Genomic DNA, 18,939 nt, shown 5'->3' on the forward strand with positions numbered 1-18,939 from the left:
CTTGCTGTCCAAAAACGTCTGGAAGATCACTTCAGTGGCTGTGTAGTTTTTAATGTATTTTAATATTTCTATGTCCAATTACTTAATGACACATAGGAGGTTTTTTATTTTCATACTCAAATTTTAATGCATTTGCATTGTGTCATGTTTATTATTATTCACCTTGAGTCCCTTGAGATAAAAATCAAGCAAATAAATACATAAATAAATTAGAATTCTGTGCTCAAACATAAGTAAAAGAGATCTTATGCCTAAGAAAATATGCATAGTAAATGTGCGTGTATGTGTGTGTGTTACTTTTACTTACTTAGGCGATACCTCGTAGCTTGAGGATGATTGTCTTTCAGATGTAGTGTCTTGGCAGTGGTCCGTAGGTGGTTGTGGAGCCCTATTCTTGATCCACATGTTCTCTTGCAGTGAAGACATCAGTTTCCAGATGGAAGATCACGGTTGGCTTCACGTGCCTTCATCCTGACACATTTCTCCCTTTTGCCCTCCATTCGTGCCTCTTCAAATTGTGCAGCACTGCTGGTCACAGCTGACCTCCAGTTAGAGTTCTCAAGGGCCAGGGCCTCCCGGTTCTTGGTGTTTATGCCACAGTTTTTGAGGTTGGCTTTAAGCCCATCTTTAAATCTCTTTTCCTGTCCACCAACATTCCGTTTACCGTTCTTGAGTACGGAGTAGAGTTTGGGAGACGGTGTTCGGTCTACACGCACAAACACACAGAGAAAGAAATCTTTGTTGTTACTTGCCTCAAGTCATCTTCAACTTACAGAAACTCTATGAATGAAAAATGTCCATGAACACTACTAATTTTTTTTAAAAAAAATCCAATTCTTACAAACTGATGGATTTTGTTGTTGTTTATTCGTTCAGTTGTTTCTGACTCTTCATGACCTCACGGACGAGCCCATATCAGCGCTCCCTGTCAGTCAAGGCAGTCACTTCAAGGATAACACCCATCCATCTTGCCCTTGGTCGCCTCATAGCAATAGTATCCTTTATGCTCAGACAGTAAGATGATAGGAGCCGCAATGGAGCAGTAGGTTAAACCCTTGTGTCAGCTGAACTGCTGACCTGAAGACTGGCAGTATGAATCTGTGAGATGGGGTAAGCTGTCATCTGTCAGCTCCAGCTTCCCATGCCGTGACATGAGTGAAGCTTCCCTCATGATGGTAACACATCCGGGCATCCCCTGGGCAATGTCCTTGCAGACAGCCAATTCTCTCACACCAGAAGCAACTCCAATTTTTTCTCTGATTAAAAAAGTAAGATGGCATTGCTGCCTTAAAAAGCTTGGAAAAACAGGATGTGTATTTAGTCAACCTGTTGTGCACACTTAAGAAAACCAAGGATTTTATCACACAAACCCACTGTTTCACTACAGTCGTGTATTGTTGATAGAGGCTACATACTGTTTTGAGCACCTTCGATATCACACCTCTCTTGAGTGGACAATCGTGCTGATTCAGCTACCTATGCTCTCCAGATTGTACTGCAAACCCTCGTGACCCTGTCTTCCTGCACTTCTGCTGTATCCGAATGTCTAATTTTTTATTTTATTTTAGCACAATTGCACAATTTTATTATTTAAAACTAAACAATGGCAAAGATATATATATATAAAAGCAAAACTTCCACCCAAGATACTCGAAAAGCTTCTTCACAGTAAAAAGCATCCAAAAAACAGTGCTTGATACTGAAACTCAAGCTCTTAGGAAAGGAAGATTGCAGTTTAGCCTAGATAGCTATCTGAAGAGCCAGGTAATGGAAATTCATGCATGATACAAAAAGGATAAACTAGATAATCTGAATTCCCTGTTCTTACCTTTCAAGTTACAGATCCTTATCTCTGTTCTTACAGCTGGTTACAATTCATAAGACAGTCTTTGCTTAGGTGATTGTTTTTAGAACTATTTGGTCCTAGGTATGCTTTCCCAGGAGTTCTGAAGATTTGTTTTCCTATTTTCCAATCTCATTTCCGAAGTCTTTCCTATCTGATCTTTCGGGTTTACCCTAAACATTATGTTTAAGGCAGAAGAATTTAACTAATTCCGAAGCTTGCACTGGAACCGGTGAATTTGTTGTTCATATTTCATTCATTCTATGGCCAACAGATCACAGAAAATCATCCAATAATTAAATAAAGGAATTGCTCCAAAAGTACAATTTTATCTGCTTTTATGTCTTGCCTTGCTTTGGGCATGCCACTATTTATTATTTATCTATCTCTCATGTGCTCATCTTGATTTTCCTCCAAGGAACTCAAGATGACATATGTGGAAATTTCTCGTTTTATTCTTTACAGCAACTTGATGCAGTAAGTTAAGCCTTACTGAAAGCTACCCAGTTATCTTCATGGCTGAGTAGGAATTTGAATGCCCCAAAGACAGTAACCTGCTGCACCTTACCTTAAGCAGAGGTGACAGTGCAGAGAAACAAACAAAGCAAAAAAAGAAAGGTAAGTCTACCTATGGCTACGGTCTAACAAAGGTGAACCAAGGAGGACTTTGTTTTGTCGGTGGCAAACAAGAAGCCTTTGAACAGAAGGATCAAGATCTTGAAGCCAAGGAGAGACCCAGAGGGTAGAAAGTAAGCAAAGGGCTAAAGGAAGGGAAAAATTAGCTGGGATAAGTGATACCAGAGGCAGCCTGAAATCTATTTAAAGGAGAACAAAGAGAGGGGGAAGCTCACTCATGTGCAGGGCTTCTCATAACCTTGACCACCTGGAGAAACAGCTCCTGTATTCAATGTGCTTGAGGTCTTTCCCCCTCTCTGCATGGTTTGTTAAGAGGTGCAATTCAAGCCAGAAGAAATAACAGAGGCAATAAAATTGTGTTTTCAAATTAATGGAATATATCATAGAAGCAACCTTTCCTTAATCTATGTTCTGGAATCATTTACTAAAGCAAAACAAGACCAGTTGTCTAAACTGATACGCAGCAGAGACTTTGTGAAATGAGTTAATCCCTCCTTTCCATACGCCCATTGTTTTTATAGACTGAAGTAGTCACAATGAATTCCAGCTTGAACTTTCCAACTTTAAGGGAGATAAAAAAACAAGTTTTCTTCTGACTTGCACAGATGTGATATGTAGAACAATGGCAATTTCCCTGCGCCTTTCAGTAAGCATGACAGCAGATTCACAAAACAAAACAAAATAAACAGTGGTGGTTCTATTTCAATGCACAAGTAAAGTCTGGAACAAGTGCTGTTGCTAAATAGTATTTTGGAACCACACATATATGATTGCATTAACACCACTTATCTTCCAGTTGCTTGTTTTCTAAGATCTACAGAGATACTCGCAGGAAGACCTCAGCAAGTGAGAGTCCAAAACCAGCAGGCTAAAACCCGGAACTTCAAGCCATGGCTGATACCAAATGAGAGACTCCCCCCTGGGCACACAGAAGTCTGGGCCATTTGGAAGGCGCTGAACAGACTGCACTCTGGCACTACGAAATGAGAAGCCAACCTTAAGAAATGGGGCCATGACATGCGAGTGTGTAGAAGAGCAAACCACAAGCCCCCTATTACAATGCAGTCTGAGCCCTGCCACATGCACAATGGAGGACCTTCTTATAGCAACACCACAGGCACTCCAAGTGGCCAGCTACTGGTCAAAGGACATTTAGTATAATGACAAGTTTTTAAATTGTTTTTTTAAAGGTAAATTACAACTGTACTCTTAGTTCACTTCTGATATGATTGATAAATAAATAAATAAATAAATAACACTACTTACCAATAGTAATTTAGAATTTAACATTAATAATTGGGATCCACGCTTGGTCCCAGATGTGAAATGTGCCTTAAAGTTCTCTCCTTCTCACACCCATACTGGATCTCTTCTGTTCAGATATCCTGCCCTGTCTGTATACTGAATTTTTTTCTTTCTGTGAATAACAACTTGGGCCCTTTCCACAAAGCTGTATAAAATCCCACATTATAAGCTTTGAACTGGGTTATATGGCAGTGTGGACTCAGATAACCCAGTTCAAAGCAGATATTGAGGATTATCTGCCTTGATATTCTGAGTTATATAGCTGTGTGGAAAGGCCCAAAGAGTGGAAATAGAAATATGGAAGACCAAAAGCTCCAGGACAATGTTTCCCAAACTCTGGTCTTCCTCATGTTTTGGACTTCATCTTTCCAAATCCCTGACTATTGCCCAAGATAGCTGAAGCTTCTGGGAGATGAAGTTCAAAACCTCTGGAAGACTGGAGTTTGGGAATCACTGACCTAATGAAATTCAATTAACAGGCCTCCAGTCATCCAGACTTCTAGACCCTCAAACCAGACTGGAGCCCTGTATCTACTATTTACTTATCAAAACCCATTTGGAGTAACCAGATGCTTTGGTTTAAGAACTGGATAACCTGTTTAAGGTGGGCCACCAGGAGGAAAGACCCAAATATCCTGAAAGTAACAGACTAATTCCAATCTTGGTAGCTAAGCAGGGAGTGGCCTGGTTAGTACTTGAATAGGTGGTCACCAAGAAATGCCAAGTGCTATAGACCAAGCCGCCTTAAGCTTTTTCAATTTGCAACCATAATGTTATGTGACCCCCCAGATATATAAAGTACAGATGAAGGGGGGACACTTGGGTGTGCACAGAAGAGAAGGGAAGGCAGAGAGATGCACATGTGAAGAAGAAGAGAAATCCATGCAGAAAAAAGAGAAGGGAAGGCAGAGAGACACGTGAATGCATGCAGGAAAGCATGGATGGCGGCCCCAAAATAGTTATGGCAACCCCATACTTTGTGAAGCTGGGATGTGGACTACATGTAAGAGGAAGGCAATGGTAAACCACCTCTCAGTATTCCTTGCCTAAGAAAAACATACAATATTTTAGAGATTGCCATAAGTTAACATGAAACTTGAACACATGCAAATGCACACACAAACACATGGCCACAAAGAAAATAAAACAAGAAAGTGAAATCTTGATATACCTTTAAATTTATTTGAAATCCAGTTTCTTTAGATTTTAGGCAGACTTCTGTTTTCAATGTTAAGAATACAGAGAAGGGGTTGTAAAAATGATACTTTCTTCTTCAGTCTTACTATAATATTAGCATCTTAGCACAATATTTGAATTGTAAATTGTGTTTTTAGATCGATTTCCCCCTGCCCATGGAATTGTCTTCAACCAAAATAACAAAAGACTTGTCTTCAATTTCGTGTAACGGGAATCCTTATCGTTGTAAAGAATCGTATCTTCTGTTCCGTGAGTACAGGTTATATTATCTTTCTTTTGATCGCAAACTCTTGGCAGGAAATTAAAGTCACCAGTATCTAAGATTTTATACTCATGCCTGCTAAATGCAAAAATGCTGCTGATGCCTTTTGAGAGGATGTAACTTGAGCCCGCAACATAAATCACAATGAAATCTGGAAATGATTCATACTTACATTTCAGCACCTGCAGACTTTATGCTTTAGCTACTTCATAAACGCCCTTATAGCTGTAGGACATAATGTCTGTTCTACTTATTCTATATTACATGCTAGACTTTTTCTTTCTTATACAGAAGTGATTGATATATTTACGTAGTTAAAACTGCCCATGTTTTTACCATTAGGTTTGTCTAGGCAAGCTCCCTACTAGCAATTCCAAAAAGGACCAGACCATGCCTTCCCTTGTGGAAATGATTTTGTACAGTTTGGTTATTTATGTGCAAGAATAAGAATAAGGAAATCTGTCTCCTGAGTACCAGCATGATGCAGAGGTTTGAGTGTTGGACTAGGACCAAGGTTAAAATCTTTGTTTAAACAAGGAAACTCACTGGGTTACCTTGGGTAAATCACACTGTTTCAGCCTCAGTCTGAGGTATCTGAAGAGACTGAGGACCCCAGAAGCAGCCCAAGAGGCAGGGGATGGGGAGGATGCATTATAGGTAGTCACGAGACTGTAGCCTGTCTACCCCTGAACAAGCCAGCACTGTCTAATCGGACTAGAAGGGGGTCCGCAACAGACAAGCGTGTCCACATCATCTGCCACTTTCTCTTGAGATGCTGTGGAATTAACTCAAAGCCTTTTACACACAGGGCACAAGCTCCTTATTACAGAAGAGTCTCGCTTATCCAACCTTCCCTCATCCAACGTTCTGTATTATCCAACGCAGTATACCTCCTGCCTGGATCCACAGCTGTTTCAATACATTGTGATGTTTTGATGCTAAATTTGTAAATACAGTGATTACTATATAACGTTACCGTGTACTGAATTGCTTTTTCTGTCAACTTGTTGTAAAACATGATGTTTTGGTGCTTAATTTGTAAAATCATGACGTAATTTGACGTTTAATAGGCTTTTCCTTAATCCCTCATTATCCAACATTTTCGCTTATCCAATGTTCTGCCAGCCCGTTTATTTTATTTATTTGTTTGTTTGTTTGTTTGTTTGACTTGTATACTGCCACTCCCAATTTGGCTCGGAGCAGTTTACAGCAGTAGAGTAAAACAATACAACCAACTTTAAAATACAATAAAAACGAGAACAGACATAGTCCCGAGTTATTCAACCATCGAAAGCTTGTCGGAAAAGAAAGGTTTTACAGGCTTTCCGAAAAGCAAGTAGCTCTCGGATGGTTCGGGTTTCAACTGGCAAGGCATTCCATAAATAAGGGGCCACAATCGAGAAGGCTCTCTGCCTAGTAGAGGACAGATGGTAAGTCCGGATGTTGGGGACTTCAAGCAAATTTTGGTCTTCGGACCAAAGTAATCTCTGGGGTTGGTAGGGGGATAAGCGGGCCCTCAGGTACGCCGGCCCCAGACCATATAAGGCCTTAAAGGTTAGTACCAGCACCTTGAAAGTGATCCGGTACTCAATCGGAAGCCAGTGCAGCTGTCAGATATGTCAGATAAGCGAGACTCTACTGTATTACATATATGTTGTTCCTCAACTAAGTAATGTGTTTAAAAGGACTTCTCTACCCACCAGCATTTCTGCTTCAGACTATGGACGAGAGTACATTTTGGACTTGTATCGAAGGAGTGGGAATAAGTGGCTCTGCAGAGGTTCCTGGACTGCAAGTTCCATCATCCTTCACCAACAGGCAGCCAGGAGCTGTGGTTTCACACATTTCTCACCACTGCTTTGTCCACATGCACTTCTGAAATTTGCACCCAAGAGCAGCTTTTACTCTAAGCTTCACTCTGCCATGCCTCTCATGTGCAAAAAGTTTGATTATTTTCTCTTGTTAAAGCATTCAATCAGTATTTGAAATTAAATCTTGACATTTCTGCTGTGTGACAATATTTTCTGTAACAACCCACCATTTCAGCAGAATTTACTGTCTTGAATAGCTATGGTCTTAAAAGTACAATCGTATAAGGTAGCTAAGGACTATAAAGTGATGATTCTGGCCCTGACTCTGCCTAGATAGAAGATTGTCTGGAAATTTGATAAATAATATGAGTAACTCTGTGGAAGGGCAGAATGTTATTTAATACAATAACAGATAAATAATGCTTCTGAGAAACAGCATCCAATCTAAGAAGCTTGAACAAGAGTGTGGGAAAGCAATCTTCTGTACTTGACCCCGGGTGTACTCCAAACTATATATTTCATCGCATTTTCTTGATTTAACCATACTGATTAAAAATTGAGAGAACAAACATCTGAAACTATTCCTGATTGAAACAATCACAATAATAAAATGCATGCATGTGAGTTCAAAATCTGACATGGCTTGAATTCACTGCAAATTAGGTAGTAGTAAAGTTCCTTCCTCTGATTTTTCAGTTTAAAGAATTCGAATTCTTTAAGTAATTGTGCACAACACCCTATGGTGTACGCAGTGGTTCCCAACCTTTGTGCCTCCCGGTATTTTGGACTTCAACTCCCACAAATCCTAACAGCTGGTAAGATGGCTGGGATTTCTAGAAGTTGAAGTCCAAAACACCTGAAGGCTCAAAGGTTGGGAACTACTACTGAGCGACAGTAAATTTGCTCTGGATTGTTGGAAATCACAGCCGTCCAAGCCTCCACTAACTGTTTGTAAACGTCTGTAATTATTAACCTATATTGTATGTAAATTTTGGTTTGCCACTTTGACTGTATGTCTTTGGTGTGGGAGGGGCTTCAGACACAAGACTTTTATTATACAGTATACTTTCAGACCTCAATGGAGGTGGATGCAGTTTGTCTCCCTTCAGACTTCAGTGACTACAATTATACAGTTTGGACTATATCTATATGCTTAAAGACATTGGACTATGGACTAGTATGCTGATTATATACAAGAAGTTTGCTAGTAAACCTGAGAAGTTATTTTTAAAGAAGACTACTTTGTTTCTTAAATCTGAGTGCATATTTTAATTAAGAGGTTTCAAGGGAGTGTTTCTCTTTTGGGCAATTGCAACTACAAATTCTACTTCAAAGAAACAACTATCCTCTGCTAACCAATATATTTTTACAGTGGCATGTCTTTATCCTTGGCAGTTTAAAGACATGGTCCTTCGGTTTAACAGCTGAATTACCTGTGTGCCATTACATTAATGATTATGAATATTACTTGTTCAAAGGATTGACTTCTAACAAGGTCATGCTTTTCTTGACTAGTGGTTTTTCGAAAGATGGTCTCTACATGGTTCATAGAGATTCACATTTGCCAAATGGATGTGACTTGATTTTTTTTACTTTTTGAGTAAGTTTATGGTGTAGTTATTTCCAATAGGTTATGGAATTTCCAATATGGATTTCATTGTTTCACAATGTATCAAATATCAATGGAACAAGGTTCACCGGGCATTATTCTCTTTTCTGGTGAGTCATGCTTCTTATGATATGTCCAAAAGGCAACAGTCTTTGTTTATTCATCTTAGCTTCTAGGAAGAATTCAGGCTTGATTTACTCTGGGATCCATTTATGTGTTTTTCTAGTAGTCCATGGTCTCTGTAGAACTCTTCTCCAGCACTACATTTCAAATGTATTGATTTTCTCCCTATTGGTTTTCTTCATTGGAAATATAATGGCATGGAAATCCTAACTAAGTAATCAATTATATATCTTGGCACTTCAGGATCATGTCTGGTTCCTTCACAACTGCCCTTGTAAATCCTAGTCTTCTTCCGATTCCTTGACTATGGTACCTGTCAAAGCCAAGCTATGGAAAATCTTGAACGATTTCAATGTTATCATCTACGTTAAAGTTATGTAAATCATGTGTGATCACTATTTTTGTGTTCTTAATGTTTCATTCTAAACCAGCCTTAGCAATTTCTTCCTTAACTTTCCTAATAATCATTCCAAATCTTTGCCTCTACCGTTCTCTGTCTACCTTAATGTTTTGTCCCATGATATTCCTGGTAGTCTCTGGAAAGAACAGAAAAGTTTTCAGAATAATGCAACATTGCACATGTTAGTTACCAAGATGTCTTAATGTGCATTCCTTGATTTTTGCTGACTTCATGCTTTCAAATGATCCGGCAGTTGGTGAGGTTAAACTAAATTGGGGAAAACAAGAGTACAGCAGATCAATCATCTCCCGCCCCAGTGAGGCAATTGAAGGGGTCATTTAAAGTGTACAATCCTATGCAGGGCTTATTTAGGAAAAAGCCACACTGAACAGAGTGGGAATTCATAAAACCAGCTCACACTGAAGAGTGCCAGAGTAAAACCATTAACTATTACATTAAGTTGACAAACGTTATTGACAGTGTATTGTCGAAGGATTTCATGGCCGGAATCACTGGGTGGTTGTAGGTTTTTCCGGGCTATATGGCCATGTTCTGGAGGCAGTTTTTCTCCTGACGTTTCACCTGCATCTATGGCAAGCATCCTCAGAGGTAGTGAGGTCTGCTGGAAGTAGGAAAAATGGGTTTATATATCTGTGGAATGACCAGGGTGAGACAAAGGACTTTTGTCTGCTGGGGCTAATGTGAATGTTTCAGCTGATCACCTTGATTAGCATTCAATGGCTTGGAAGTGCCTGGGGGAATCTTTTGTTGAGAGTGATTTTATGTGCCTGTTTGTTTCCCCTCTGTTGTTTTGCTGTTGTAATTTTTGAGTTTTTAAATACTGGTAGCCAGATTTTGTTCATTTTCATGGTTTCTTCCTTTCTGTTGAAATTGTCCACAAGCTTGTGGATTTCAATGGCTTCTCTGTGTAGTCTGACATGGTGGTTGTGAGAGTGGTCCAGCACTTCTGTGTTCTCAAATAATATTGACAGTGTCAATTGACAGTGTCTGACAGTAGTTTTTAATACTAAATGTAATGTTTTTAAACATTTAATATGTATTAATTTTAATTTAATTGTTCATTGGAATTGTATGTCACTTTAAGGCACTGAATCACTGCCTATATGTTAGCCGCCTTGAGTCCCCTCCAGGGTTGAGAAAGGCGGAGTATAAATAAATAAATAAATATTATAGTGTCACTAAGCTTTCTGCTAACCAAAAGGATTAAATGCACCCATTGTTTATGCAACTGTTTTGTTTTTTACTGAAAATTGGAAATCTACTAGGAAACAGAAAATGTATCTGCATGTGATTTACACAGCAAAGAATCAATTAACAATGTGTTGGCATTTACAAAAAAGTTATTTCTAACTGAGACATTTTTTGCATATACAGAAATTCTGTTGTACTTGTTCCTTCATATGCAATTACATGCTTTTTTCATTACAATATTGGTACAGATTCAAATATTTGAAAATCTTACGCTGGCTTCTGCCCTCCTTTTCTCATATGTGACATCAGATATTCTATGAAAGGTCTTTAACGGTTAATAAAACATCAAAAAATGGGCAGGCCTTGTGTTTCTTTGTAGCCAAAAAGCTCAGAAATGCATATCGGTTATTAATAAATCAAAGAGAAAAGTTCAAATAAAGAACATTTATTTTACTTTTTTAAACAGTATGATATGATTGGAAGCCAAAATGTTACTTTAGTTTTCCACTGTTTAGGAAGCAATATATTATTCAATTATTTGAACAATATCTGTATACATTTTATTTATACTATCACATAATTATACACTGTGGTCTTCTAACTCCCCCCCCCCCCCCAACAAAAAAGGCCCTATAACAAAACAGTACAAATTTCAAAATAATACTAAGAACAGCAAAATGTTCTTCTCAATCTCCATGGTGTAAAACTGGAATATGATACACTCTGAAAAGATGAAAAAGCCCACGACAACTTCTGTTTTCTCAGCTAGGACTTCGTTTGGCTAATAGGGTTCAAAGATCAGATAAGCAATTTGCAGACAGCAACCAACTGAGCATTTCAGCAAAGTCCGTCAGTCAATCTGTCTTCAATAGTGAAGTGGCAGGAATGTGATGGGGAAAGCAGTCTTTACACAGCATCAGGTAAGAGAATCCAGCTGTGCTTGTATAGACTCCAACTATTTAATTAAAAAAACACATAAACATGAAAGATGTTTAGAATCATGGTAATAGAAAAGAATGAACTACACAATTTAAATATATACATATACCAATCAAAGAATCCAGCTACAGTAGAGTCTCGCTTGTGTGTGAGTGTGTCAGGAGCAACTTGAGAAACTGCAAGTCGCTTCTGCTGTGAGGGAATTGGCAGTCTGCAAGGACTTTGACCAGGGGATGCCCGGATGTTCTGATGTTTTACCATCCTTGTGGGAGGCTTCTCTCATGTCCCCGCATGGGGAGCTGGAGCTGATAGAGGGAGCTCATCCGCGCTCTCCCCAGATTCGAACCTCAGACCTGTTGGTCTTCAGTTCTGCTGGTACAAGGGTTTAACCCATTGCACCACCGGTTTAACCCATTGCACCTTGTTCAAAGTTACCCAGAGCAGCAGATGTAAAACCTGCATTCAGTTAGTGCGTTCAAGAAGACATAATTCAAAGAGCCAGTGTTTGGGGGAATTACGCTATTACATGTTTACAAGGAAAATTCAAAGCAAGAACAACGAGAAACCAAAGGATTGGTAATAAAGATTTATTAAGGACAAAGAAAAGGTTATCAAAATGTTAGAAAGCTTGTAAAAACAGGAAAACAGACCTTGTTATAGAATTCAAACAGTTCCTCATGACTGAATTCCACAAACACTTTCTCCATATTCTGTGGAAGAGAAGAAAATTGCCCACAGCATTAGGCTACGTAAGATATGAACGACAGCGTTCTCCACATGACGGTTTGCTTTAAGTTTTAACTTGAGTTGTATTGACATAGAAAAACTGCGGTATTCCAACAAACCTATTCATGGTACACTGCATTACGGAAAAGCATTTCAATCTCCATTTTCATGTGCCCCTCTGGAAATTATTTTTCAAGGTGTTATAAAGTGCTAGGAAGAAAATTATTTCGTTATCTTTTTTTCCAAAAGGACATTTAAAACAGAAGATTATGTTTCGATTCTTTCAGCAGTAAGTACCAATCTAATGAGACACTGGAGACAGAGGATGTGACCAAACTCACAGATCCATTAGTGAACTCACCAGCAGAGAACTAATACCTCAAATTAATCTAACAGTTATGATCTTACCATGCTGAGCTTGCTGCAGTCTTTTTACACAGACACTCAGCCAAAGTTAACAACACAACTGCTTCAAAGCAGTGCTTAAATATCAGTAATATCTTAAACGACTTGTGGTTACTGTGTTTATCTTGCTCACTTTTTGCTGCAAGTTTGATGTGGGTGGTATATCACTTTGTAAGGCCTCTTACTAGGAACTGACGAGTAAATATTGTAATTCAAGTGTAGTGAGATTATTGACATTTGATCCTGTTAGCCCATCTATTGCTATGTGTTGTTCCTATTTAGACCTTCCAAATGTTTTAAATGAAGTAACTTGACTTAATGTTATGATGGGATGCAGTTGTAATTGTGGTTTTTGTATGTACATATTTTTGTGAATGACGACAGAATGGTGACATGTGGAAATCTCTGCTAGCTGATGGAGACTTAACATACTTTACTTTGTATTTTTAATTTTAATCCATATTTAGTTGCAACAATAGTAAAGTTTTCCCTTTGACATTAAATCTAGTTGTGTCCGACTGAGGGATGGTGCTAGTTGTGTCCAACTGGGGGGTGGTGCTATCCCAATTTCTAAGCCGAAGAGCCAGTGCTGTTCATAGAAACCTCCAAGGTCATGTGGCTGGTATGATGGCATGGAGTGCTGTTATCTTCCCACAGAAGCGGTGCCTATTGATCTACTCACATTTGCATGTTTTCGAACTGCTAGGTTGGCAGAAGTGGAACTAACAACGGGAGCTCACCCCACTCCCCGGATTTGAACCGCCAACCCTTCGGTCAGTAAGTTCAGCAGCTCAGCGAATTAACCCGCTGCACCCCAGGGGCTCCTTAGATGCAGCTATATACACTCCTAAATCAGCAAGACCTTGCAGGGCTGTTGATAATAGGGTGACTTGGAGGTCTCCCTTTACCTCAAAGTTGATGTGATGTCAAATAAAAACAAAATTAAATTAAAATAAAATAAATAAAAATATACACTCCTAAATTGATGTTATTTTTATTTTGTTGTTAATTGATATCACATCAACTTTGAGGTGAAGGGAGATCTCCAAATCATCCTATTATCAACAGCTCTACAAAGTCTTGCTGATTTGGAACCATGGCTTCCTTGTATTGTAGTTGTCCTCTTTTCAGATTGTTTCTGAGTATCAAATCTGTAACTATGCCAGGTTAAAAGATAAAATTTGTGAAATGCAGTTTCCCACCAAAGGATGAAGTTTGTTAAATGTGAATGCTTAGTTCCAAAATAAGAAAGAAAAAACAAAGGTTGCATGCATCAGATTCTGCCACTTCGTTCAACTACTTCCAAGAAAAGGGACCAGCACAGTGAGCCTTCCGGAAGAGGAAACAATGCCTATCTTTTAAAGTGGATATTAACAGCTATAAAATCACTGGGGCCGGGATGTCTACCTCGATGCCTCCTCCTTCCTTTCGCAGAAAAAGGATCCTTTCTAGCAGTTTAGGGAAACATATAAAGGGACCGTAATTTGTATGAGAGGTTAGTCTTAACGCTGATGGAGGGAATAAAGCAATGCTGGGAATGGAAAGTGAATAAAAAAGAGAAGTACTGGAAAGGGGTTTCTTTCTGCCATGAGTCCTGCTGATCCTTTCTGTAAGGGACTTAATATGCTAAAACGAAAGAAAAAGATTTGTAAAACATTCTGCCAGGTCTTAAAACGAGAATGAATCAACAAGTGGCTTCAGGGAGGAGAGAGAGAGCGGGATCTATTTCTGAATAATGTCTTGGTGTCGCTGTCTTAGAGTCCCAACCAGTTTATTACCCACAATCTAAATCAATGCTAATGAACAATACAAATATTCCAAAATATTACTGGAAGTTTGTTGTGCACACTAAATAAACAAAACTTGGACCATTTGCTTAACTGTCAATCAAGATTTGGCACCAGCAAGCACTGCTCCTGAGATGCTAAAACCTGAATAGTTTCATTCACACAAATTTACAGAGCAAAAGCTTCAAAGTGCTATTAATTTAAATCTTAAATACGTATGAGAAACTTTTGAAAAGTTGGAACATAATTACAATTTGAAAAATAAGATGTGGCTTGCATTTAACAGGAAGATTTATAGAAGGAATGCATTGGGTTTCACTATCAGCTAAAACCTTGAAGACTAAAATCTTAAAGACAAGAAAAGCAATGGGAAAGTGAAAAATAAATACATTAAAAACCTTTCCAATTAAATGGGACAGTGCCCATTTTCTAATTAAAAATTGGTACTTTCCCATTACCCAGGTGGAGGCCACAAGGGGGTACTAGAGAGAGGATAGTCCATTTTACAGGGGGGGGGGAGTTGGAGAAAAAACATTTCCCCCGTTTTAGCTGGTTATTTCCCCTCCACACTTCCCATATCATAAACGAGGGTTGTATCCATGATGGGGGCATGGAAAATAGGGGGAAAACAGGGGGAGCTGCTAAACTTGCTGACCAAAAGATCAGCGGTTCGAATAGGGAGCAGAGTTAGGCCCAGCTTCTGCCAACCTAGCATTTTGAAAACATGCAAATGGGAGTAGATTAATAGGTACCATTTCTGCAGGAAGGTAACAGTGCTCCATGTAGTCATGCCGGCCACATGACCTTGGAGGTGTCTACGGACAACACTGGCTCTTTGGCGACTCTGTCCCCCAGAGTCAGACACGACTGGACGTAATGTCAGGGGAACCTTGATCTAGGGGGAAAGAGTTTTACTCCTTCAACCCACCCTCCACTCCCATAAAATGGACTAGCCTTCTCTCTCTAGCACCCCCTTGTGGCCCCCACCCAGATAATGGAACAGTACCTAAAAACGTTTCAATAAGCTTAAGTTGTCTTAGTTGTCATTAAGATTTTATGAAAAATCATAAATGCACGCTCAGCATCCAAACACAATATAGCATTCATCATTGGAAACAAAACATTGAAGAAACTGATACCCAATTTATAATACATCTGAATGTTTTGAGCTCTAGATTTATGTGTATATACCTTCAAACTGCCTTTCGACTTATGGCAACCCCATGAATGTCATGGAGTTTTCTTATGTAAGGAATACTCAGGAGTTGATCTTGCCAGTTTCTTCATCTAATATTGTAGATCTCTTCCTAGGTGCGCTTGGCACTCCTATCCAAGTACTAACCAGGGTAGTCCCTGATGAGTCTCCAATACAGGATAGGATGTCTTTTAAGATATTTAGGCCAAATGTGATAAAATTGTGAGTTTCTTTTTTGTTTACTGCTGTCAAGTCAACTTCGAATCAATTTCAACTGCCCTGCTCAGGTCTTGTAGACTCAAGAGCTGTAGCTTTCTTGATTGAGTCTATCCATCTGGAATGCAGTCTTCCTCTTTTCCTACTATTTTGTAATTTACAAAGCATTGTTGACTTTTAAAATGATATATCCAAAGTAAAATTCTCAGTTTAATCTTCACATCTTCTAGGGAAAGTCCAGAACTCATTTTCTCTAGAATTCACTTATTTGTCTTTTTAGCAGTTCATAGTACCCACAGAACTCTTCTTCGGCACCGCATTTCAAATGAGTTCTCTTCCTATCCACTTTCTTCACTGTCCAGGTTTCACAATTAATCATAGAAATGGGAAATATGAAGGCATGAACAATCCTAACTTTAGTGCTCAGTTTGCTAGGCAGTCATTTTTGGGCAATCTAATTATGAAGATCAACAGTGTTACTGCCCAGTATGTACTTTCGTTTAATTGGAAATGAGAAGATGGGTGGGGGGAAATTTCAGAGTCTTAAATAGAAGAGAACAATTAAAATCTGTTCTACTTGTGAATCTTAATGCTAGCTTGGCTGCTTTTCCCGTAATACAGAAAGTTATTTTTATCTTCAGTAACAATTAAGAAGAGATCCTTTTTGGCTCTGTGAGTTTATTAGATTTCATACGTACTTTATTGTGTTTAAATTTCTACTGGTCTGTAGCCATGAGGAATTATCATTAACCTTAGCTGATCTCAACAACCCCTTCCATGTTATCAAAGTGCAGAAAAGTTCATGAAAAATGTTATCTTTTAAAAAAGACATCCAGCACATTTATATCAGACCAGGCAGAGTTGCATCAAAGTCCTTCAAGGCTATTGAACAATTAAGATCTTGAACTAGCTATCAACTGCACTGAAATTTAAAGTAACACAGAAAACAAATTTGGGAAAGTTCTCTAGCCAGAAATATCTACAGCAGCTCTTTTGTAAAACCTTCCACAAATAATAAGAATGAGAATAATAATAATAATAATAATAATAATAATAATATCTCCTACAAGATTGGTGCCCAAGTGGACCAGAACAACAAATGCAAGAGATTGTACCTAGAATTCTTACTGAAGTGAAGTCTGGCCTCTATCTGTCATATATACAAGGAGGGAGGTTTCTAGATAGTATCTAAAAAGTTCTGCACCCATCTTCTCCAATGCTCTGCCCTCCTGATGACTTGGACAACTCCTACCATGCCCATATGGATATATGGGATTGTAGATAAGAACTTCTAGAGGGCACCAGATTGAAGAAGCACCTTCAGATTTTTCCTGAACCCGATCAGACAAACTCACAGACAGCAGTGTCTCATGGATCCTTAAAAAACAGACTTTATGGCTTTTTGTACAGTTCTATATGCAATGTGCTCTGTATGTGATCTTTCCTCCAACCAGTTTCAGTGACATGAAAACTGAAACTTAAGACATTCTACTCAACTCTTAAATAAAACTGGCATAAGTGGCAGATGACAATTTAAAATTTTTGAAAGAGATGCTACACCGTGGCAAATTTATGCCACGTACATGTAGGAAAGCAGATGGAGAAACAGGTTGGCTTGTCTCTTTAAAATATCTCTGCATAACAGTAGTATTATATAGCTCTTAATTCACCCAAAGTAGTCATAATTTTCCCTACAGTCTGTTGTTTAAAATGAACTTCAGCATATATGTCTTTAAGTTTGAATAATCTTATATTAGTAAACATTTAATTAAAAAATAAATGTTTACTAACATTTGCATTTTGTATTACTTGTCCAATTTAATCTTAACTGAAAAACTTTTTTCATATTTTCTTTAACCCCCACCTCCATTCACATAGTTCCTTAGAACCCAATCCTAATTATCTCAATTTGTCTGTCTACCCATTCACTGCTTCTGCTGAAAGAGCTGTATTAGTTGCCAATTAAAGACTAACAAGAAAGAATAAGATACATCTCAAGATGCTTGAAATATGATCTATTATTATCTATAATATCCAGTGCATTTCAATCCATGTATACTTTTAAGGGCTTTTTCACATGCTATTTAAAATCACAAAAGCACAATAACATAAAAAGCATACCCTCATACTACATAAACTCATTATTTTTGCACATTGCTCCTGACTTGTTGATATCCACTTTGAATCAAAAGTGAAGAGTTTTCCAAACAGGGCTAATAAAGACTAAGAAAGAAAAGAACCACGGTATTAGTAAGGCCACTACATGTCAGATAGACAAACTTAGTCTTTAAATTCTGAGGATGGGGTGAGTTCTGTGGCAGAAACAAAATCCCTGGGCAAATGCTGGCTAGAAGATTTCAGGCAACGTAGTCTAAAATCCTATCTTCAAGCTCTGAACAAATTGTAATTAATTGGCAAGCAGGTTCATAAGATTGTTATTAAAATACATTAATAATGCATTCTATATATAAGTTTGTTTATTTCTAAGAACTGGATGAGAAATTTCAACTTGGACAGAAAAAATGGACATTTTGTTTGGACTCCCTTCACCCGATGAAAATGAATTTTCCTCAAGGCAAATCCTGACCGACAATTTCTTCTGTACCAATCTCTCATATGGTATAATACTTCTGTTGTTTTGCATTCTTAAACAGAACAGAATGAACAAATCAGTTTACCAATAGCTATTGATCAGAATATAGAGCGTTACCACCCCCTGGTGGGCATTGCAGCGATCCCGGGGGGGGGGGTGTAATGGCCACAGGTGCATTTGGGGGCAATGAATAACTGTAAGGGGTTGGTGATTTAGAAAAATTGATTTCCAGGGGGTAGGCCAAATAAGTTTGGGAACCACTGATTTAGACTTTCAGCAATAAAGGCATGGATATGAAATTCAATATATGTTAGGAGTATGTTAGAGTTGCTTTGAAAATCATTAAGGTTTGGCATCACTATGTAATAGAACTTTATACTAATTGCTGAACTGAACTCATTAAATTAAGAAAGAGGTTCTATTGCAACAGGTATTTCATTATTCCAAAATGGTGCCTTATAGATTAACATGCAGCAATTGTTTTCTATCCTAACATACTGTATCAGCTGGAAGAACATATAGCTTAATCATATTATCCTAAATTGAGATTTGAGAGGGATAGAAGGTTAAAAAAAATGAACTCCTTGTTCTGCAACCAGGATTTACTTGTCTGAAACAGTAATATTTTAATCACAGGAATAAATCAACATAGCATTTTATCTTTTAAATTACATTACTGC

At 38.3% G+C, this 18,939-nt stretch overlaps 1 protein-coding gene across 2 annotated transcripts in view; it reads right to left on the minus strand.

Annotated features, from left to right (window-relative positions):
- Nucleotides 1–284: 284 nt before the first annotated feature.
- COMMD10 (COMM domain containing 10) overlaps nucleotides 285–18,939 on the minus strand; it is an 80,629-nt gene continuing 61,974 nt past the window's right edge. Inside the window, exons 6-7 of one of the 2 annotated variants that reach the window (XM_067464488.1) lie at nucleotides 11,988–12,047; nucleotides 285–706 (exon numbers count right to left, since the gene is read on the minus strand). In XM_067464488.1, the coding sequence (XP_067320589.1) occupies nucleotides 590–706; nucleotides 11,988–12,047 (177 nt within the window). In that variant the 3' untranslated portion in view covers nucleotides 285–589. Of the gene's footprint in view, nucleotides 707–10,827; nucleotides 11,354–11,987; nucleotides 12,048–18,939 lie in introns of those variants that run through there. The other variant, XM_060761937.2, reaches the window with a different exon arrangement.

Source organism: Anolis sagrei, chromosome 2 (assembly GCF_037176765.1).
Source record: "Anolis sagrei isolate rAnoSag1 chromosome 2, rAnoSag1.mat, whole genome shotgun sequence".
Taxonomy (NCBI): domain Eukaryota; kingdom Metazoa; phylum Chordata; class Lepidosauria; order Squamata; family Dactyloidae; genus Anolis; species Anolis sagrei.